Below are 21,423 nucleotides of genomic sequence, written 5' to 3'. Positions count from 1 at the left end.
CTCATTATGTCATGTTTAACAATGCAAAATCTGAATTTCATACGAAAAACCTGCCTAAAACTTCATTGTTAGTCCACAAGTACAGGATCAGGATCTGCCATTTTGTGTTTTTTTTTTTTTTTCCCTCATCATAGCCAGAATACGTGCAGCAAGATTGTTGACTTACAGTAATGAAGCTTCCAGCTGGTCAAAGGTCAGATAGCAGGGATGAATCAGGAAGCTCTCTGTAAAACTTCAGGAACATGTCAAAATCCCCCTTGCCACCTCTTAAAATAAACTTCTCTAATAAAAAAAAAAAAAGGTTTCCTGTGTCTGTTGTTAGTGTATTTAAAAGCACAAGTACTCGTTTTATTCTGTAATGAATAGGAATACAAAACTGCAAAAATCTTGAGTCACCCTTCATTTCCTCATATTTTGCGAAGGAATTGGGAAATAGCTGCAGCGAGTTATTGAAACGTTCAAGAATTAATCTGAATACAGTAAATGAGACAAAAATAGAGTTTATACAATTGTAACAAGTTTGAAAGTCAACATTTGGTATGATCACTTTTATTCTTTAACACAGCATGAACTCTTAAAGTTTGTTGTAATTTCTTTAAGTAGTCTTCAGGAATACTTTTCCAATTTTCTTAAAGGACATTCAAGCTTTAGATGTTGACTGCATTCTGTTCTTACACTGCTTCAATGATGCTGAGGTCTGGACACTGGGGAGACCAATGCATGAGTGGTAGTGCCTGCCCGCCAATTCTTTTATACAATAAAGACATGAATTTCAGATACTATTCATCTGCTTTGGATAGTTTTTTATTTTCTTGGGCAATTTTTGTAGATTTACCTACAGTAATGGGAACAAATTGCATGTTTTTGCAACAAACTGTTAGTAACAAAATGCTTTATTATGATTTAATATTGGTTCTTTGCTAACTTTTCTGTTGTATGTTTACACAACACTGGTTCATACCTCGAGTTGGGCGCCTTTTTATGCTTGAATGAATCATACATCAGTTTTATGTCGCTTAACAAACCAAAAAAAACCAACCCAAAACAAAGACTAGTCAGGTACAAGTACTGTACAGAAACATAGTGAAAAAGCAGCCAGTGTCCACAGAAAAATTTTGAACGATCTTCAGAAAGCTTTCGGAGCTCTAGACTACTTTAAATAATTATAAGAAGATCTGGGGCTTGGAAGCCAAATACAAAGAAATTAGGCTGGTTCAAGACTTCTGCACAATACTTTATGTTATCCCAATTTTGACAGCAAATTTCCCACAGCTCTCACTATGACCCGTCAGTGCAGTGCTGCTCTGTCATGCCTCTTTCAGTCATATATCTATACACACACACACACAGCTGATGTAATGATCAAACTGGATTTTCCAATCTTCCACAGCAGAGCCACAGAAATCCCTGATGATGACTGCACTAGTGATGCATTAGTTGCATGTGTTATATTTTTAATCACAAATGACAGCCGCCTTAAAATCAACAGCAAATTCTTAAATACCGGCACATAACAAATAATTTAGATCTGCAAATACAGGAACACATTCTTTTGGCAGATATATTTACAGCTTTCATAAGATCATGAATAAATACATATTGTAGCTTTATTTACATTACATTGGCTTTATATACAGTGAGTGTGGTACGTGTATGTGAGGACCTATTGTGTAAAACAAATGACATTTGTTTCCCCCAAATATAAACAGGAAAAACATAGATGTGTAATAAATATTGCTTTTGTCTGAGGAATGCCAAGCTCCTGTACTGTGACTCACCACAGCAGCCCATCCTGTCACCAGAACCTTGTTTTACTTTTATGAATGAAGACTGAGTCACAGGCAGTATGTGCTCCAAATCCAACATATCCTCCCACACTCTCTGTTATATGTGCTTTTTCCCATTTTCCAGATGGACATACTTTGCATTCTGTGCTGTCTTATCATTTTCAGGCTTGAAAAGAGCTTGGATGTCAAGCATGGCCTTTCGAATATGCTGACCAAACCGATATGAGTCCTGCAGGTCAGACAGAGAGGGAGCAATCATAAAAACATAAAATCATAAAAACAGAAAGAGTTGGATCTATAGTAAGCAGTGCTCTTTTTTCTGTCTTACTGTGTCAGGACTGGAGAACTTGCTGGAGATGTGGAATGTGATGAGGTTTTCCCCAACAATGATATAAGACACACCATAACCATCGTCAGCTACCTAAAAAAGATAACAAAGAGACGCTGTTACATTTCACTCGTTGATCAGGCCAGCAGGTAAGAAAGCTATAACTGTAACTTTTTGCACATGTTTATATTGCATCAGATTAACTCACAGGGCCAAATCCACCTCCACCACCCACATATTTCGGGAACTTGTTGATGTCAACTAAATTAAGCTGCTGCTGTGGAGTCTGGCTGGTGGACAACTTCCAGGGCTCCGAAAGCACCTTTAAGCAAAGACAGTGAATTTAGTTTGGAAAAGAGCATTATAAAACAAAAATACATTTTAAAAACACACGATAGATAATAGTGCTAACCTTTGTAAGAAATGGTGAGTCGACACCAAGGTATTTAGATACAATATAGAGACAGAAAAGGTGACGATCGATCCCAGAACCAGTCATGGCCAGACGATACATGTTTTGGTGCTTTTCTGCTGCTTTCCGAAACAGGGCAAGTCTCTGGGCATTCTGACAACATAAACAACAGACAATGTAATTTCAAACATTTCCAAACAAATTTTTTTATATAAATAAATTAATAAAAACTGCATTAAAATCATTTTTAGATTTCTTTATCGATGAAGGAAAGTATCAGTTTGACCCTGCCAGAACGTCCAAGAGCTTAAAGTCCAGGGCACTGAGACACATTTACCTCTAGGTCTTGGTCACCATGTTCTTAGTAGAACAACATGTTCTTTAACAATGTGACCTATCGGAAAATCTAAAACTGTGTACATGAACATCCTGTGACTACAAGATAAACATTTTAAACCACATTAAGTCCAAAGTTGTTGTCTATTTTTATTAAAAACTCCTTCTTCTTAAAACACCTTTGACCTGGGATTCTCTTTATACACACCTGTCGAGCAGCTGAATGATGTCATGACCTTTTTATTTGTTGTGGACATGGTTGTTTGTTTTGCCTACCGTCGCACCAGCGTCCTCCATGGCTCTGACGAATGCGACCGCCTCAGAAGTGCAGGAGCGTACTGTCTCTGTCCGCCCATCTCTGAACATACGTGTCATCGATGACTCGTACGTCAGACAGAACACACGCTGGTCCTATAAAGGAAAGAGCTACCTATTAGTCGATGGTTGTAGATGCATTTAAAGAAATGTCAGTGATTCTATGAACTATGGCAGGCCTACCCTAAACTGGGCCAGCTGCAAGGCCAGCTGAATAAAGGCATCAGGGCTTGTCCTGCACTTCTTGATCAGGCCTTTCCCAAACTCAGCAAACAGATAGCCATGGAAGTCCACATCGTCAGCTATCTGCTTGGCTGAGAGGTATGATGTTTCAATGACATTTTGGCACTTAGAGAGGGCACAAGAATATCCTAATTAGTTTGTGAACAGATCTTAAACACCAAAGAATCCATTAAATTAAAAGAAAAAAGTAAAAACAGATATAAGAAATAAACATTTTTGCTATACCTCATTTGGAATCTGCCATTGTAGTCGAGTGGGATGAGGCAGGTTTTTGTTCACATCCCCTTTACAGTGTCCCTCCTCAGTGTATCCAAGATGGAAGCAGTCTGTTGCTAGAATATACTAAAAAGAAAAAGAAATGCAACTGAAGAAAATTTGCATTCTTTGAATCATTATTTTAGGATTTATTCAGAACACATTTCCTACCTCCCACATGTGTCCTACAATTGGTGCATCAGCCCAAGAATGTTCAACATTTACACCCATTTTTCCATTTGGATAAGAGATCAATGTAAAAGATTTGTCAAACCACCTGCAAGAAAAAAACCCCAACTTCTTTTAGGGAATCAATTTGGGAATCGATAAAAGGCTTGGCCTTCTTTGCCTACCTGTCATAACATTTTCCATGCAGCAGGGACTTGGCGTAGCTATCAAGTGAGTTGCTCTTTGCAGGATCATAACCCTGCGGCTCATCATCCAGTGTCAGGAAGAAGGCAGCTGACTCGATTGCATCCAGGGATACTTTGTTTATGCCCTGGCTAAAATATTTTATCCGAGCCTGAGCCCATGGAATCCTAAGGGTGAGAGTGAGACTGTTTCCCTTTTCTCCTGAAAGTGTTTGAACATTTAACCTGCTTACTGAATCATTTTTAAGGTGTTTTTTGTTTGCATATACCTGTATCCCGCTGTCAGGGCAGCTAGTTTGAGTTCTCCTGGTTGAGGTTCTGATGTATCATTGAGAATCCTTTGAAACTGTGTCTCAAGTTCACTGGGCAAAAGGTGACGCCCTCCAGTGTAAAGCCACACCTGGAAGAACCGACCCTTGTGGAAGACAACCAGGTGTTTCCGATCAGTCAGGTGCTGCACAAAATCTGTAAAGATTGTTAAACCAGTAAAAGAATTAGATTTCATTTAAGTTACACACAGTGAATTACTGAAAGCACAGAATCAAAGATATGTCCCAGTAGCTTTACAAAGTGATGGAACCTATTTGCTGTGAAACCATTAATAGAGATGTACCCACTAGTGCTGCATACTGGACAATGGGAAGTATCTATGACTCAGTGATGATTGAACACTCATACAGTACAGATCTAAACATTTGCTCACCTGTTTCAATGCCAGGGATACGAGTGGTGTTAAACATCCTCTCCATCTGAGTAGAACACATAGGAACAGTCCCCAAAGCCCTCAGCTGAGCAGAAAAAGTTAAATAGAAGTCAACTTAGAGTTTAACCTTGCAAAAAAAGAGAGAAAAGAGTAATTGTAATGGCAAGCTATACCGGTGCAAGTTCACCACGTTCCAGTTTGCGTCTGTATTGCAACATGGCATGTACCACATTTCCTGCTCTTGCAGCCTGACGGTGTGTTGGGGTCACATACAAGAGGTCCTTCACACAATAAATGGAGTGACCAAACACAAAAAAGTGACAACACAAAACAGAGAGCAAACATATAAAAACAGACACATTTATTTTAAAAGTTAAGGATTACATTTTTAAATTATTTAAAATAAATTATTACCTCATTACTACTAACTACTAACAGAAAAAAACACTCAACTGATGTACTGACAGTTTTACATACCATTATATAGAAGTTGCTGTTGACCATGATAGGACTCCTGCCCCTGAGGTAAATGTACTCCTCCCACCAGTCACTTACCTGGAGAAAATTACAGGTTTTTATTGTCTAACATTACAATTCAAGACAATTTCAGTAGCATGTTAGACAGAAAACACTACTTACATAATTTGTTGCCCACCATGATTTTAAGATTAGGCATCTCTGCAGTTGGGCTGCTTTGTTTTCTTTAAAATCACTGGCCAAAAGCTCCATTTTATTGTACTGCTCATTGTCCAGCAGAGGTCGAACTGACTCAAGGTACTGTGAAAAGAATATCATACGCTGTCAATACAAGGGAGTAGTGTTACATAGAAGCAGACGTCACATAATGAAATTTCTTCTATTTGCGCAATATGTCTAAAATTAGAAATATCCTGTCTCAGAGTGATACAGAAAAACTAGTTCATGCATTTATTACTTCTAGGCTGGACTACTCTTATCTTTTATTATCAGGATGTCCTAAAAACTCACTGAAAAGCCTTCAGTTAATCCAAAATGCTGCAGCAAGAGTACTGACAGGGACTAGAAAGAGAGAGCATATTTCTCCTGTTTTGGCTTCCCTTCATTGGCTTCCTGTTAAATCCAGAATTGAATTCAAAGTCCTGCTCCTCACATACAAGGTCTTAAATAATCAGGCCCCATCTTATCTTAATGACCTTATAGTACCATATCACCCTATTAGAGCACTTCACTCTTGCACTGCAGGCTTACTTGTTGTTCCTAGAGTATTTAAAAGTAGAATGGGAGGGAGAGCCTTCAGTTTTCAGGCCCCTCTTCTGTGGAACCAGCTTCCAGTTTGGATTCGGGAGACAGACACTATCTCTACTTTTAAGATTAAGCTTAAAACTTTTTCCTTTTTGCTAAAGCATATAGTTAGGGCTGGATCAGGTGACCCTGAATCCTCTCTTAGTTATGCTGCAATAGGTGTAGGCTGCTGGGGGTCTCCCATGATGCATTGAGTATTTCTTCTTCAGTTACCTTTCTCACTCACTATGTGTTAATAGACCTCTCTGCATTGAATCATTAATTGTTATTAATCTCTGGCTCTCTTCCACAGCATGTCTTCTATCCTGTCTTCCTTCTCTCACCCCAACCGGTCACAGCAGATGGCCCCGCCCCTCCCTGAGCCTGGTTCTGCCAGAGGTTTCTTCCTGTTAAAAGGGAGTTTTTCCTTCCCACTGTCTCCAAAAAGCTTGCTCATAGGGGGTCATTTGATTGTTGGGTTTCTCTCTGTATGTATTATTGTAGGGTCTACCTTACAATATAAAGTGCCTCGAGGCAACTGTTGTTGTCATTTGGTGCTGTATAAATAAAATTTAATTTAATTTAATTTAATTGACATAACATATATCAGCTGATGTATAACCAGAAATAATGGAAGACATCCAAGACAGGTTTTCTGCAAGAGGACGTGCGGGGTTCTTCTAAAGAAGTTACTGAACAACTGTACACAATGTGAGCAAGGTGCAGGAAGGCTGCTGGAGCAGCAGAGGTAATATTTTTTATATCTGTGCTTGGTTAGTCTAATACGTTTTTGTATATTGACTGAACGATTGACAAGAACTTCATGGTAGATTGAGTTAGGTGTGAGTTTAGATTCAGGAACTGATGGAACAAACAATAACGAAAAGCTTCTATGCATAAAAATCTCACATACTTGTAATGATGTCCAGATCATGTTTCTGTTTATTTAGAAAACTATGGGGGCACAATTAAGCTATATGTTTCTGATCATGCAAATCCATTACTCGAACTACATACCCTGTGAATTGTATCATCCACACTGGGCACAGGAAGCCTGGGTAAGGAGGCCTGGAAACTGTAGAGCAAGGGTCTGCGTCCAGAAAACATCTTTACCAGGCACTGGTAACAAAAAAAACAAACAGAAAAAGAAAAAAATCAGTGAAGATACCATCTCTATAATGTCAGAACCAAAAAGTCCCAAATGAAATAAGAGTCATGCCATGAATGAAAGTGAGACGAACATACCAGCCACACTTTAGTTGATGTACTCATTTTTCCATGGGACTCAAAAATCCATCCATGATAGGACAGCAAAGCTTTAAGAGTGTATCTCAGGAGGTAGATGAGGAACAGCCACAGTCCTGTGGCAAACAGGATGGCACTCAGGACTGCTCGTGTCTGTACTGACATGCAGTCTCTGCTCAGAAAATGCAAAACACCGCCTTTGTCATTAATGACATAAAACAGATAAATGACTCAAAATAACTGCATAGCTTGTCCAGTGAAGTCTAAAGGTCCAGTGAAATACTTCAAAACTGGGATTTGTGGGATTACTGACCGATATGGTAGGTTTTCCTTGATGGCATCCATCATTCCCAGAGACGGGTCTATGTGGATATATAAAGAGCTCATCATGGCAATCACAACTATTAGCCAACTGGATGGACTGGCAGGGTAGACTCCTGCCAATACACCATTCTGTGGATATAAAATACCACTATTGGTTAGTAACAAAAGGCCTCTCCTTTCAGTTTGGACATTATCATATTAAGTGACAGTTTTTGTACCTTGAATTGAATGGCTTTCTTCTTCCATGCTGTCACTCCTGATAGGTAGATATTTTTGATGACTTCTTGGCTCAGTTTAAAGTCCACACCATCTGGGCGCACAGTGAACTGGAAGCCTACTGCCTGATGTGCCTCAGCCATCTCTGTGTTCTGCTAACATGAACAGGATTGAGAAGATTTACGTTTTTTTAAAATACAGTGCACTATAATATTTTATAATATCTCATAATAAAAAAATACACATAATAAATGAATATTAATTCGTTCAGGGTTACAGAGACCAAAGTGGTGCCCAGAAAAGTAATTTATTTACAATAAAATGTATCCATCCATCAAGTTTCTTACCCAGTATAACTGAAAATGATTCTAAAAATTACTTACAAATAGGAAAACACTCCCAAACAATAAAATAAAAAAAAAAAGAATCCAAAAAAAAAAAATAAAAATACAAAAATAAAAATTCATCAGCAAAAACCACGTAATAAAATTGTTTAAAAAATGTAAAATACTTCTACTGGTGACGTAATGCCTTAACTAATAGTTTATCCACTAAAGTGTTTTTTTATGACAGCTACAAATGTTTGTCCTACCAAGATCTTAATGTCCAAAATGCATACCTTTTGTTGTTTAAAGTCCCACACAGGCCTAGAGGGAGTCTGCACCCGTGGCAACCATCAGATGCCTGGTAAAAAATGTACGTTTCATGCACCGGATTCAAGCACCAAACCATGAAAATCTGAATAGTGGTTTTTAAAGGTTTCAGAGATTTACGGTTGTCAGGGTATCGACTTCATTGTGATAACACACTCTAAATTATTTTCCACAGAACAAATAACCTACATCTGTACAGATCCAAATTTTGAATCATGCCTACTTATTACTGGTCCATTGAAAGGTCGTCACTGAGAGGCTTACAGACTGATTTTCAGCACTTGCCACTGAACTCCCTCATCATGCCAGATGATTTCTTTCCCCATTGGGCCATGCTCAGGTTTGACTAAACACTGGGTATTTCATTCACTGTTGTTATACAAACAAATAGGCTGATCATTCAACAGTTAACCTCAAGAAAAAAAACAATCTTCCACAGATGTGACTGACGGCAGTTTCAAAGAAAGTGGCTCTATTTGTCCTGTTTGCTCATAATGTGATAAGGTGGGTCACTGACAGAAGTTTAACAGGTGTCTAAATGAAAAATAAATACACTGAAGGTTGAAAGGGTTCAGTCTTTGTCTGAGAAATACGATGACCTTCTGTAATTCTTAACAAAAATATCGGCACTTCCCAAACCAGTCCATATAATGGTTGGGGGCAGCAGGTCTAGTATTTCTTTTTCCATGTCATATGACTGAACAGTCACCAAGTGGGACAAAGTTCAGTGGCCAGATATAGTGGTACACCGGCTGAGCATGTGCGCAATCCGCAGACGGGCATGGAAATATAAACACAGAATACAACACGCAAATGTGTGCAAACCTACTGGTATAATTTTAATTAAGAAAAGCTCTGCAGCTTTGTTATTATACAAAAATTTCAAAATCTTGCAGATATCTTAAGATTTTAGTCTGTTATTGAAAGCCCTCTTATAATTTTCCAATTTTAATGCCCAAGCAAAATTTTAGCTTTACACTTAGAAGCAATCAGAAAATAAAAGCAAACATGCAGAAATGAGCAAAAATAACTTTACCTTTTTAGGGCAGTGTGAGCCTAAACCAATGGAGCAAAGGAAAGCTATGACTTTGATTTGAGTCAGTGAGGCAGTGAATTTCTTCAGCGCTCAGGCGTATGTGCTCTGTGCCCTTGGAGCGGCTTTCCTCAGGTTGTGGTCAAGTTTGTCCTTTCCTGTGCTTTACACACCTCCCTACCACCATCCTCGGTTTCTCTCTCTCTCTCTCTCTCTCTCTCTCCCCCCCATGTCATTGTAACAAGACACCAAACAGAGACAGAGCCTAACTGGCTACGTAACTGAATCCGCTGCAGTGCTGTGTTAAGAAGTAACAGAGAGCCATGTGACATTTCACCTACTTAGAAGTACATCTCTGATATGGCACCAATAAATAAATAAATAAAACACTGTAATACCAGTTTTATATTTAAAACGGATGAGAATGGTTAGTAGGAATTAAAGGTGTTAATCAAGGCAAGAAATGCATTGCATTGTATATACTGCATTATTTTAATGTAAACAAATCAAACATTCAACATAGCGGGGTAAACCGGTCTTACATTTTAGGATACTTTATGGAGACTAAGACAAATGAACAGAAATTTTGAATCTCTCTCTCTCTCTCTCTATATATATATGTATATATTCTCTTTATAATTTCCTTATAAATATGAAGGACAATATAAGGACTGGCAAGTGATCTAGAAGTACTTGGGCTATTGCAAACTACAATCAGCCCAGAAAAACCTGCACACAACATATGTGTGCAAAGATGTTAACCATAGCATTAGAAATAAAGATAAAAGGTAGCTTCATAGCGAGTGGAGATGGGTAGAGGAGGGAGAGCTTTGAGGGAGAGCGTTTGGAGGTCCATGCTAACAACAGTGTTGTGCTCAACACTCGGCATCATCAGGATCTGATCACCAGCCACTGTCCCCTGACCTGCAAATGCCACTTTCTCAGCGCTGTACACCTGGGGAAAAAAAGAGCATTATCAACATTTTAATTGGAGTTAAAAATTACTTTGAATGAATATGTTATTTAGGGATCCAGATAATCCAGTGCTCTTCTAATATGAGTGTGGGTTTGTTAAATGTTTACCGGCCCCCATTTCTGTTTTTCCACACAAAACGAGGTTATCACATTCTCTGAGTTGTTGCCACCAATCACAAGCAGCCTGTTTGTGGCCCCCAGGAAGTAAAGTGTAGGGAGATCTACGCTGGCTCTGGTAAGGGTGGGAAGCAGTTCAGACCATACATCTAATAGAGAAAGAATGAATTCAAAAAAAACATTTAGGAATTGGTGTACAGCTTGTTAATGTAAATCTAGAGCCGGTGAACTATACTGAAGTCATTTTGCAGACAACAGCACACATAAGAGTGAGCTTTCTGTGCTGGAAGTAAAACCAGGTTTCTTTTGCTGAGCTTGGTTGCTTTTTTCCAGATTTATGCACCTTGCTTTGTGTTGTACTGCAGTAATAACTTCTCTCCAGTCCTCTGGATGCTCCCCAGCACATAGATACAGTGTCCAAGGCTTGTAGCAAGAGGAACATCGTGAGACAAAGACATGGTGAACTGGAAGTCAGTGAGTGGCAATGAGGACACAAACCTGAGGTAGAGATTATAACAATAACTAAAGGAAGCTTTTTCTGAAAGAGAAACAGTTAGAAAGCATCAAGTGCTGCAGAAAGCTGTTAGCTGTTTTGAACTAACATAGAGGAAACAAACCTCCACGTATCTTTCCATGGGTCATAGCACTCTACAGCTGTGTAGAGAGCTGTGCTGGAGTCTGGAGTTACTAGAGAGTCCAAGTACCAGCCTCCCACTGCGTAAATGCAGCCTTCACAGGCCACTGCACTGAAGTGCCTTCTGTGCTGTGGATATGACAGATGGCGACACTTTTCATTAGTGTTATATAAACGATGGAAAAAGACAAGGCAAGAGGAATTTGCTGGGGCTAAGACAGACAGGCAGACTGGCCACCCGCTTGAGACACAAACTGGGAGGCTGCTTACTTTTATCAGAGGAGATGTGGTGACCCACGTCTGAGTAAAGGGATTGTATCGAAAGGAAGCCATGCTGAACTCCCAGCCTCTCTTCATACGCTCCCTGTAACCTCCTATAACATACAAGTAGTTGTAAAGCACCACTGTTGTAATACACCACTTATCAGCCCGAAAAGGAAGCTCTGTAACTGCACACCAATCCCCACTGTCCTCTGATCCTTGCAGGGTGAATATGTGTCGTGCATGTTCTGTTTCTGGATCCTTCCAAGAACTCAGGTTCTCTTTCCGTAGGGTGCAGAGGTGTTGGTCTCCTCGAGTCCTCAAGTGGACAACTTCTTCCCTCTCCTCATCATTCAGGCACCTGAGGTATAAATCGATTTTAGTGAAAAAAGACAAATATTTAAAATCAGGGAATTAAAACTATGCTTACCTGATGATGTCCGGAAGCTCCAGCAGGTTTCTACTCAAGTAAGTCAGTACTGTCATCTTCAGTTCCATACAAAAGATCTCATGAGCAAGACTCAGGTATGACAAACAGTTAGATGGGCTGAGCTCATCTGTCAGGACTGACAGGCACTTTGAGAGGAAGGCATCTGCTAGAAGATAGTTGCTTACCTCCAGAGACAGAAAGAGAAATTTAAGAAAGCCTTACGTGATTCCTAGGAATTTGAATTACTAGCCAGGGAGGTTTATATATTATGCTGTACCTTGATATGTGCTCCCAACTCATTTAGGGGAACTTTGAAATTATTATTGAAGGAAAACTCAAGCAGATTGTGGAAGATGGAAGAGGACACGTGATCCATGTGGATGAGGCTCTCAGAAGTCTCTCTCATGCTGGACTGGGACAAAGCTCGGAAGTACTCACTACACTCTGAAAGTCTCTGTAGGTTCACCTTCGAAATAAATTATTAAACCAAGTTTTTTAAACGGCCTTCTGTTAACCAGTATGACTGGAAATCTCACACTTTGCTTAATACTCACAAGAAAGGCATGTGGGCTGGTTTGGACTGTAACCTTGGTTTCATCACCATCTCCAAGGAGATATGTGCGCAGCGCCTCATTAGTCTTCCATTCCTCTGAGTCTGTTTGGCATAATGCTCTGTCTGTGACACCTGAGGACGCTATCCAGTTGTTGACTATTGGAAAAGCATCCAAAATCCTTCTAAGAATGTGTTTCAGCCAAAAGCTTATCCACTCAAAAAGTATCATAACGTATTGCCTGAGATTATTCATCTGAATGACAAAGCGCTGTCTGGATCAAAGTTTAGGCCATTTTTAACCCTTTAAGTTGCACCTCACTGTAATTCAGAAATGAAATGCAGGTCCTCCATATAAGGTAAGCCAGGCCCGCTGAAGAATTCCAACAACCACTGCACAATGGAAAAATAGAAGCATTTTAGTCCATGTGCTGCCAGCTGCTCTCCATTTCCCTGCCTCAGCTCTCACAGTCACGTGACCTTTAACAAAGTAAACACCAAAACGTCAGGGTCCGATTTCGTACTGCTTGGCACTCGAATAAGCACGGCAAATAAAATGCTAGAAAACGTTTCTTGCCCTGCAGCAGACCCGGTGGATTCAGAAGTGTCTCTTGATCTTAGAGCAGTGTAAGTCTTTCTGCCTGGTCTATTCTTGGATCACAGAGGTGGGATAGTGTTCAGTCTGAACATCATCGGACACTCAAATTACTTTGTAGTTAGCTTACCTTCTCATCTCTGTAAAACTTATCTAGACATGAAATAAATCTTTAGCAGATGAAAGACGTGAGACAGACTTCAAAGCACATATGTTTATTCGCATTTAAATTGGATTTCATTAACAAAATAAAATTACAGAAAAACGGTTCCTCAAAAATAAAAACAAAAACAGTCACAGGTAGTTAATGAGTAAACCCTTCATGTAAAGCATTGTTTTGGAAACTATTTAGTGTCAAATTGGTGTACATTCATTCAAATATAGAACAAAGTCTAAATAAATAAAAGCATGTCAAAAAAAAAGAAGCACTTCACATTCAAATGGGCTACAGTAATTGACTGTAACACGTTTTTATTATTGGTGAAACGTGCACAAATATACCAATTTTTTTTAATATTTTATAAAAGATTGGTATATTTGGTAAGAATGTCACATATTTGAAGCAGCAGTTATAGAAGCAATTTTAAAAGAAGTGGAAACAAAACAGAGTTAAATGGGCAGGTAGTTAGTGCATCAGAAATGCACTGTAATAACAGTTATCGTATTTAGTGACAAGGACAAAGACTGACATAAATGCTGTAAGCCATTTTCATACATGAACTCTGCATGTTGCTTTAAGTTGCAAAATGCTGATGCAGTACATAAGAGAGCCTGTTTCAGATGTGTTCTCATTATGGGAAAGGCTTTGTGCAAGTAAGGAGAGGGTGCTGTCTGGATAAAGCATGCAGGAGTTGCCATACACCACTACCACTTGCGCAATTCCCACATCAGTGCGATAGGACACCACGTAAACTTTCTGCTTTGAATGACAGGTCACCGCTCCAGTTCATGTGTACAGCTTTACACTTTCTAACTGCTCTAACAGTTAAACTGACAGTGTTTTTTCTACAGTGATGAAAAGTTATGCAAACTTTTTATTTAAAAAAAGCCCTCCCATAATAATTTGCTAAATGTAGGCAAGTTTGTAATGTAACAGTTAAAGAATAACTGGAGTGGAATATTTTTAAATAGTTTAAGAAAAAAGTTATGTTTTCACACAGGACAGATACAAACCTTATAAGATTTATACATATCTTTTCCATATGGGTAATGGTCTCAGTTATTCCCTCACTGAATAGTCAGAATCAGCCCTTTAGGATGAAAGCTATGCACCCTATGAACATCACAAGGGTGAGGTAGATCTTTCACACAAATGCGTCCCATGATAACCAGCCAGTGTCTAATAATGGTCCAAGGAAGTGAAGTGCATCTAAAAAGTGTTTATATGAAAGAAAACCAGCTGTGAATCAACTGTGGCCCCCAAAATGATGACAACATTTCACAATAAGGGTATTTATGCGTAAAATAGAATGCTTGAGGTGTAGAGGGTCTTTTTTGTCATTTCACCTTAAGCAGACAGGCATAGTTCCAACAACATGTAGGGGGCAAGCTTGAAGAATGATAACGACAGACATATGAGACAGTACATTTTGATTAACAAGTTGGATCTCAGCTGAAGAGCTTCTTTTGCTTGAAGTAGGCATCAAAACGACACTGGGCGTAGTCCTGCAAGACAATGCGGTTTATTACAAAGCATATAAATGTGTGACTTGTGCTACACTAAAAGAGAATAATAACAACAGTAATAAGAATCAAACCCTCCTTACCATGTATCCAAACTCAATCTTGGATATCTTAGCTTGTATGATGGACCAGAGCCCCCAGAGGAAGTGTGATGCTAATGCATATCTACAATTTAAAAAAAAAAAAAAGAAGAAAATCCGGTGATCTGTTGATCTGCTGTAAGTTGTTCTAACTGATCGTCAGCACTGCTGCAAAATCTATTTAAGGCTGTTTTACCTGTTTGCTTCAATGATTAAATCTTCTTCAATTTGTGTCTGGTCCACAGCAACGTTGGTGTCTTTGTGCTGTTCTGCCAAATAACTTCTAATAAAAAGAAGCTGAAATCATAAAAAAAAAGGATTTGTTACATGTTAGTGATTTTGGCGAAACTACCAGCTGTTTCTGATTTAAAGCATTTGAGCATTTGATCTCTCTATTAAACATAAAAATGTATGAAGTTTCACCATTAGATGGCACTGCATAACCAGTCTATCCCATCAAGGGCGATGACTTCAGAGTTTTGGTTTAAACATCCGCACAGTTTTATTTTTCAAGGAAAGATTAGTAGAAAGTTCAATAACTAGCTTCATATCAAAACAATAAATAAGGAATCTGATCCCAAATGTACCGAAGAGAAAGAAAAACAAATATAGTAAAGCTGTGTGAGTATTAAATCAAGACAAAACACGGCACAATAACACGGTGTCATAATTGAATGCATCTATTATGCATCTATTAAAAGTGACTGCAGGACTTACTGTCAAAAATCTACGTGTGTGCATATATAGTAAATGTTTCAAATCAAAGTTTTCTGCATGGTTTTCCTTAATGGTACATCAACTACCTTCTGGATTATTACAACTTATATATTCATAATTAATTCAATTCAATTCCATTTTATTTATATAGCGCCAAATCACAACAACAGTCGCCTCAAGGCCCTTTATATTGTACAGTAGATCCTACAATAATTACAATGCAGCATGTCAGGAGTAAGTAATTTAAGCAGTGATAAAAATGCAGCTTGATGTGAATACTCTTTATTTGGCACTAGTGTTTTTTCGGACTGACCTGCTGCTCTCTGGTTGGATAGTTCTCTGGTGTGGCTTTGTAGAAAGGCCACTCGTTGTAGGTGTAGTCATACATCCACTCACAGAAATGGTTGCCGAAGTCAAAACCCCTACAAAAAGCAACATGTTGAGTTATTTACCTTCACTTACAGGGGGGGAAATTATTTGATTACTAAATCAAGACAACAATCCCCTACACATTACCTGTAGTTGTAACTGCTGTATTCAAAGTCAATGAGCATGAGTCTTTCCGCTGAGGAATGCTTTCCATCTTCTAGCATGAGGATGTTGCCTGCAGGAAAAAAAACAAAAAGTGAGGAAATAACAGTCATCCACCCCGAAGAATCCCGCACGAATTGCTTCAGCTACTATTAGACCAGAGGTTAGCTTAGCTTAACAAAATGAAGTAGTAGCATTTACTGCCAGACTGGTCTTCCAATATCACATTTTTTTTGACATTATAAAAAAAACTTCAACGTGAAATACATTAGTTTGAATGGTAATTAAATGATAAATCTTCACTGTATAATGCAAAAAAAATATTAAAAATTCAAATGTCCTTTTTGCCATTACTTCGAATACTGAAAACATTAAAGCATACAGTGATAATTTACAGTAAACTGTGCCTCTAACATCACGGCACAAGCCTTTTATGTTGGCTTCACAAAGACTGTCCTAAAGAGCTGGACTTCCAGTATTCCCAGTTTGGTTTAGAAGAACTTGACAGAGTCCCGATTTAACACCTTTAAGATGACACGGAACGGTTTCTGTGACCTAAGTTTATCAGCTGTCAGCTTATGAGTATCAAACCCTGAAAATGCTTTAATAGCTGCGGAGCTATGACTATAGCTGAACATGAGCGGTCCCTACTAAAAACAACCCAGCTTGCTCTTGACTTATATAATGCACTGCTTTCATAAGAATTGTGACCGTGAAACCAGAGGGTGGGATCAATCAGATCACACCAGAGGCGTGATGATAGGCGGAGCTATGACTGGATGGATGGATGGAAGATTTTACCTTCTTGGACGTCATTGTGGCAAAACACCACTGGCGAGGGAGTTGCTGCGAGCAAAGCACTGTTGTGGAGACATGAGGCAAGAAAAACAAAGTGGGTGATGAAAGAAAAAGAGAAACTTGAACACAAATCTTAGTGATGGATATGCAGGTAGCGCATTTTATGCAATATAACACTACAATTTAGAACTTCCATGAGAAAAGTGCAGACATCCTAATCTGCCAGAATTAAACTTAAGCAATAGCACACAATAAGTGAATAAACTGTGTCAATATTTCACTGTAAGATAAACTGAACTAATCAACAGTTATTACAGGTCCACTCTTATTTATTGACAGCATGGATAGAGCACTGTATAAAAGTCAGGGGTTACTAATACTACGATTTAGCACAATTATTTCTGCTATTCAGCCAGGATATGTAAAGATATTAAATGTGATGCACACTAAGCCATTCAAACCAAGTAAAAATTTACAAATCAATACTCTTGTACGAAAGCAAAAACTCCAAAATAACGTCAGTGACAAAAGCAGTGGATTATATAACTGACACTTTGATCACTAACAATTCCTGACCATAGAGAGAAGGCTAAACTGCCTAGAACAAGCTAAGATAACAGTACCCTGGAGTCAAATATGCAACATGCTGTGACAGATACACTTTCAACTCAGATAAATCCGAAGGCTCAAGTTCATTGCAGCAGACAGCAACTACATATGTGAGACCAGTACATACAAACAAGATAACATTTGTTCATAGATAAACACAGACAATAAACATTGGTCTGATTCTCTAGCTGTTCTAAGGTCAGACTACCCAGACAACTCAGCAAGTGAACTTGTGGAAGCATTGGGACAAAGGTCAGCTATCAGATGGAAGCATGAATTCCAAAGATTACATTCATGTAAGTAACGTAAGCAGAGCTACAATCCTTGCAGCTTTCATTAATGCAGCAAACTTTTTCACATAAAGACTCATTTTAGTGGTGAACTTACTTGTCTGGTGGTGAGGATACATGACAGTTTTCTAAATGTCTCTAACAACACTGACAGTCATTGATTTATACAATGACCTACAACTTTGACTTACCAAAACTCATTTTCAAAAGCCTGATGTTGGCATGGTTACCTTATGACCTCACCAGCAAACAGAAAGTCAGCACAAACTGATCAGCTGCTAAATCTCTCTCCAATGCGTGACTCATACCCACTTCGTGAAGTTTTTGTTGGCGTTCCTGTATGAAAATTCGAGCATGTAATATGAGACGGCTCTGATAAGAGATCAAGCAGTTGGCTAGAGCAATGCAAATTACGTCATTGTTCACATAATGATAATAATAATAATGATAATAATAACGGATTGCATTTATATAGCGCTTTTCTAGGCACCCAAAGCGCTTTACAATTCCACTATTCATTCACTCTCACATTCACACACTGGTGGAGGCAAGCTACAGTTGTAGCCACAGCTGCCCGGGGCAGACTGACATAAACATATTATAGCAGGAGCTTTGTACTGTTTGTACTGTCTCTTCCTGACACTAGTGTGAGAGTCAGGAGGGGACTCACTGATTTTTCTTCTTCTCAATCTAAGGCTTTATTTAAACTGTGTCCAAAAGGACAATATACAGAATCTAGAGCCTGCGTTCCAACTCACCGGAGGCTTCTCAGTTCAGCAGGAAGGTCCAGTTTCATCAGCTTCTTGTACTTCTTCACATGTGCATCACGTACAAAGCTAATATTCATCACTTGTTCCATGTATCTAAAAACACCACAAACAGAGTATCTTTAACTGTGACTAAGTTACAGTTTGAGTAGTAGAGAGATAACATTCACATGTACTTACTTATCAATGGTCCCAAACAGCCACTTAGGCTTTTTGTTAAAGGGCATAACCATGTTGTGGAAACGGGCCAGCTTGGTGGCAATCTCAGCGGAGATGGCTGGGTCCGAAAGCTGATTTGTGCGCATGCGAGTATTCTGGGAAAACAGAAACACAACAATATCTCTCATCACATGGTTTCAAAGACAAACAAAACAAACTGATGGGAATGACTGCAGTAGAAAGCAGCATAAACCCACTGTGTGTATGAATATACTGTGTGTAAACACTGAGATGTACATCATACCGGAAGGTACTGTTCTAAGCGTCCCAGGGGGAAGACGCCATAAAGCTTTGGGCCTAAAGCTCGTTCAGCCAAAATGGCAAACATCACACTCTCCAGTACCAAAGAGTCCACTCCCTATACCGTAGACACACATGTGAGAGAAGACACACTTATGTGAAAATTAATGGCATTTATAGCATATACTGATAACAATAAAGGGGTGCAATCTTCCACAGAAACAGACACAGACATTCAGATGCAACTTCTTGACATACTCGACAGACTAACCTGTAAGATGGCACCATAAACCCTGAGGAGCACCTGGCGAGGTTCATCTTCCACACATTGCACATAGTCGGGCAAACTACATAGGTACAGCAGATTACTCAGTCCACCACTGCAAACAAAAACAACAGTGTTATAACAGCTAGGCCAAGCTAAAAATCTCTGCCTTATATGGTTTCCAAAAGACAAGGCCATTCAAAGTTACTCAAGAAGTCTTAAGGGTAAACCGATGATTGTTGGGTGCAAATTTAAGATTACATCACTGTATGACTCGTTTTAAGTAGATGCCTTTTTATTATATCTTAAGCCTTAAAACCAGTAAACGGCACAAGCTTCTTTAGATCAGCTGGAGAGACTCCCTACTGTAGTTGGTTGGTGTTAATTCACGTGTCCCTTCAAATTTGGACAGTTTCAGTCGGTGTAAACCTCTCACACTGAGATTAGTCTTAACAATTTTTCAATAAATCACGTGACAAGATGTCCCAGGTTCATTTTCCTTTTGTTTCTTCTGGACTCACAATGAGCTTACACACCACTCCACATAGTTATTATTAATCTATGGCTCTTTTCCACAGTGTGTCTTTTGTCCCATCTTTACCAACAACCCGTCGCAGCAGATGACTGCCAGAGGTTTCTTCCTGTTAAAAGGGCGTTTTTCCACCCCACTGTTGCAAAGTCCTTGCTCAAAGGGGGCTGTTCTGATTATTGGGGGTTTTTTTTATTGCAGGGTCTTGACCTTACAATATAAAGCACCTTGAGGCTGTATAAATAAAACTGAAGTGAATTACAGTAATGTTGAGAATTTGGAGGTCAAGGCTGTTGGATGGACATACAAAACACTGGGTATGCTATCACTCTGAACCTACAAAGCAGTGTGGGAGGAAAACAAACAAACAAATCTCCAAAAGTTGAATCTGTTCATCTGGACGTAGCGTCCAGATGAACAGATTCAACTTTTGGAGATTTACTTTCCTGGATGATTGAGAATGCATCAAGACGAAACAAACAAATGTCAGCTCTGAATAAGCCCACAGCTGACCAAGTGATCTGCCGTGCCACTTTTCCAACACCCACAGCGTCATAAGTTGTCTGACAGCGAGATAACCAAAGGGGTGTCCCTGCAGCTGATCCAACGTAGCATAAACTATCAAAGGTCTTGGGTCTTACAGTAGCTTTAGTTGAAACCATGAACACAAACATATTAGTCCCTACACATTAGTATGTTTTTTTAAACATACTAATGTACTATACATACTAACAATAATCCCCTTATCATTTAAATGAAGACATTATGGTGTTTTATTATCCACCGTACTGCTGTAACTTTTCAGAAATTTACCTGACAATGCTGATTTGAAAATCAGCATCTTCAATGGTCTTCCACGACCCCGACAGAAAGTCTCGGCACCAATTTATGGCCTTCTCCCTGGTGTCCCGGTCGACCTCTTCGCTTCTCCCATCCCGGAAAGACTCGGCCTCCGAGTCGTCATCACATTTGGCCCCTAATAGCGGACTATGAGTCCTTAGGTGTCTCTGGTTTAGAACAAGCGGGCTCTCCACTTGCTTCTTCACATCTGGAGGAACGGTTTCTTCTGCAGTGACAGTGGGAATGCAGGTCCTGTAATTCTCCGGCCCTGAATTGCCTAAACCCACTTCGCCGCAACTGCTTGCCACACTTCGGCTGGGCTGCATGTTGAATTTCCGGGCGGAGAGTGAAGGAATAGTAGGGTGAAATGTCGGTCTGAGGCGGCAGGAGGGGCTCGCTGACACACGCAGTCCGCCGGTAAAGCCGCTTAACCGGAAGAGCCAAACATAACTACACACTCTGAACCGCATGGGAGGCGGCTGACAACGTAACCGTAAGATTAAGCTCGTTACGCAGATACGCACCAGTGGTTTGATGAGCCGAGATGAAGAATTCGACGTCCAATCAGAATTCGAGAGCGAGTCCACACACAAACCTCATTGGTAGTTGCCGGCAGTACGTTCATACGTGGCCTTCACGGTTTCTGGGTAATGAAGTTTTTATTTGTTTAATGGCCTGTGGCGCATATCTTTGAATGAATTCATTGAGTGCGATGAATAATATGATTTCTGAGTGTATTCACAGATATTGTTTAGCAGGAATGTGGGAGGCAGGCAAGTTAAAGAGCAGGTTTCTTAGTTTCCATTTAGTTG

The 21,423-nt window shown here is 39.4% G+C and overlaps 3 protein-coding genes across 7 annotated transcripts; all 3 read right to left on the bottom strand.

The window, feature by feature from the left end:
- Positions 1-484: 484 nt before the first annotated feature.
- cpt1b (carnitine palmitoyltransferase 1B (muscle)) lies at positions 485-9,826 on the bottom strand. Of its 4 annotated transcripts, none has more exons than XM_005470876.4 (20): positions 9,485-9,825; positions 8,415-8,479; positions 7,798-7,950; positions 7,569-7,708; positions 7,256-7,427; positions 7,028-7,129; positions 5,390-5,527; positions 5,228-5,305; positions 4,924-5,031; positions 4,751-4,835; positions 4,317-4,512; positions 4,030-4,215; positions 3,848-3,953; positions 3,647-3,763; positions 3,362-3,526; positions 3,140-3,274; positions 2,528-2,680; positions 2,324-2,437; positions 2,116-2,208; positions 485-2,016 (listed from the first exon to the last, which is right to left on the bottom strand). In XM_005470876.4, the coding sequence occupies exons 3-20, from the start codon at positions 7,936-7,938 to the stop codon at positions 1,885-1,887; spliced, it is 2,361 nt and encodes a 786-aa protein (XP_005470933.1). In that variant the 5' UTR covers positions 7,939-7,950; positions 8,415-8,479; positions 9,485-9,825; the 3' UTR covers positions 485-1,884. The 4 variants fall into 4 exon arrangements, with proteins under 4 accessions (XP_005470933.1, XP_019217064.1, XP_003440600.1 ...); XM_019361519.2 differs by having other exon boundaries at positions 7,798-7,947; XM_003440552.5 differs by lacking the exon at positions 8,415-8,479 and having other exon boundaries at positions 9,485-9,826.
- A 1,478-nt stretch (positions 9,827-11,304) lies between these two features.
- On the bottom strand, positions 11,305-13,242 carry LOC102076618 (kelch-like protein 21). Its single transcript, XM_025908468.1, has 6 exons — positions 12,453-13,242; positions 12,176-12,364; positions 11,899-12,083; positions 11,665-11,829; positions 11,478-11,581; positions 11,305-11,336 (listed from the first exon to the last, which is right to left on the bottom strand). Exons 1-6 carry the CDS (start codon positions 12,702-12,704, stop codon positions 11,305-11,307), a joined length of 927 nt encoding a protein of 308 aa, XP_025764253.1. The 5' UTR covers positions 12,705-13,242.
- A 69-nt stretch (positions 13,243-13,311) lies between these two features.
- Positions 13,312-21,128, bottom strand: chkb (choline kinase beta). Of its 2 annotated transcripts, XR_002062878.2 has the most exons (12): positions 20,585-21,128; positions 19,249-19,357; positions 18,982-19,095; positions 18,699-18,832; positions 18,510-18,614; positions 16,856-16,914; positions 16,040-16,127; positions 15,837-15,945; positions 15,003-15,103; positions 14,810-14,891; positions 14,550-14,708; positions 13,312-14,412 (listed from the first exon to the last, which is right to left on the bottom strand). XR_002062878.2 is itself a non-coding variant. In XM_003440553.5 (11 exons), the coding sequence occupies exons 1-11, from the start codon at positions 21,079-21,081 to the stop codon at positions 14,652-14,654; spliced, it is 1,455 nt and encodes a 484-aa protein (XP_003440601.2). In that variant the 5' UTR covers positions 21,082-21,128; the 3' UTR covers positions 14,218-14,651. The 2 variants fall into 2 exon arrangements, 1 of the variants encoding a protein (XP_003440601.2); XM_003440553.5 differs by having other exon boundaries at positions 14,218-14,708.
- Positions 21,129-21,423: the final 295 nt, after the last annotated feature.

This window comes from Oreochromis niloticus, linkage group LG7, assembly GCF_001858045.2.
Source record: "Oreochromis niloticus isolate F11D_XX linkage group LG7, O_niloticus_UMD_NMBU, whole genome shotgun sequence".
Classification (NCBI taxonomy): Eukaryota; Metazoa; Chordata; class Actinopteri; order Cichliformes; family Cichlidae; genus Oreochromis; species Oreochromis niloticus.
This window is presented reverse-complemented; position numbering and strand designations above follow the sequence as displayed.

What these genes read in the sequence shown, in the direction of transcription:
- cpt1b (XM_003440552.5), bottom strand. Translation starts at nt 7,938, where the DNA reads ATGGCTGAGGCACATCAGGCAGTAGGCTTCCAGTTCACTGTGCGCCCA. An exon ending in AACGTGGTGAACTTGCACCG is followed by an intron (nt 4,836 to 4,923) that starts GTATAGCTTGCC and finishes TTTTCTGCTCAG; the next exon opens with CTGAGGGCTTTGGGGACTGT. An exon ending in GTGGAGGTGGATTTGGCCCT is followed by an intron (nt 2,209 to 2,323) that starts GTGAGTTAATCT and finishes TATCTTTTTTAG; the next exon opens with GTAGCTGACGATGGTTATGG.
- LOC102076618 (XM_025908468.1), bottom strand. Translation starts at nt 12,704, where the DNA reads ATGAATAATCTCAGGCAATACGTTATGATACTTTTTGAGTGGATAAGC. An exon ending in TCAGAGGACAGTGGGGATTG is followed by an intron (nt 11,582 to 11,664) that starts GTGTGCAGTTAC and finishes TGTATGTTATAG; the next exon opens with GAGGTTACAGGGAGCGTATG. An exon ending in CCACATCTCCTCTGATAAAA is followed by an intron (nt 11,337 to 11,477) that starts GTAAGCAGCCTC and finishes TCATATCCACAG; the next exon opens with CACAGAAGGCACTTCAGTGC.
- chkb (XM_003440553.5), bottom strand. Translation starts at nt 21,081, where the DNA reads ATGCGGTTCAGAGTGTGTAGTTATGTTTGGCTCTTCCGGTTAAGCGGC. An exon ending in GCTTAGAACAGTACCTTCCG is followed by an intron (nt 18,833 to 18,981) that starts GTATGATGTACA and finishes CTGTTTTCCCAG; the next exon opens with AATACTCGCATGCGCACAAA. An exon ending in CCACAATGACGTCCAAGAAG is followed by an intron (nt 16,128 to 16,855) that starts GTAAAATCTTCC and finishes TTTTTCCTGCAG; the next exon opens with GCAACATCCTCATGCTAGAA.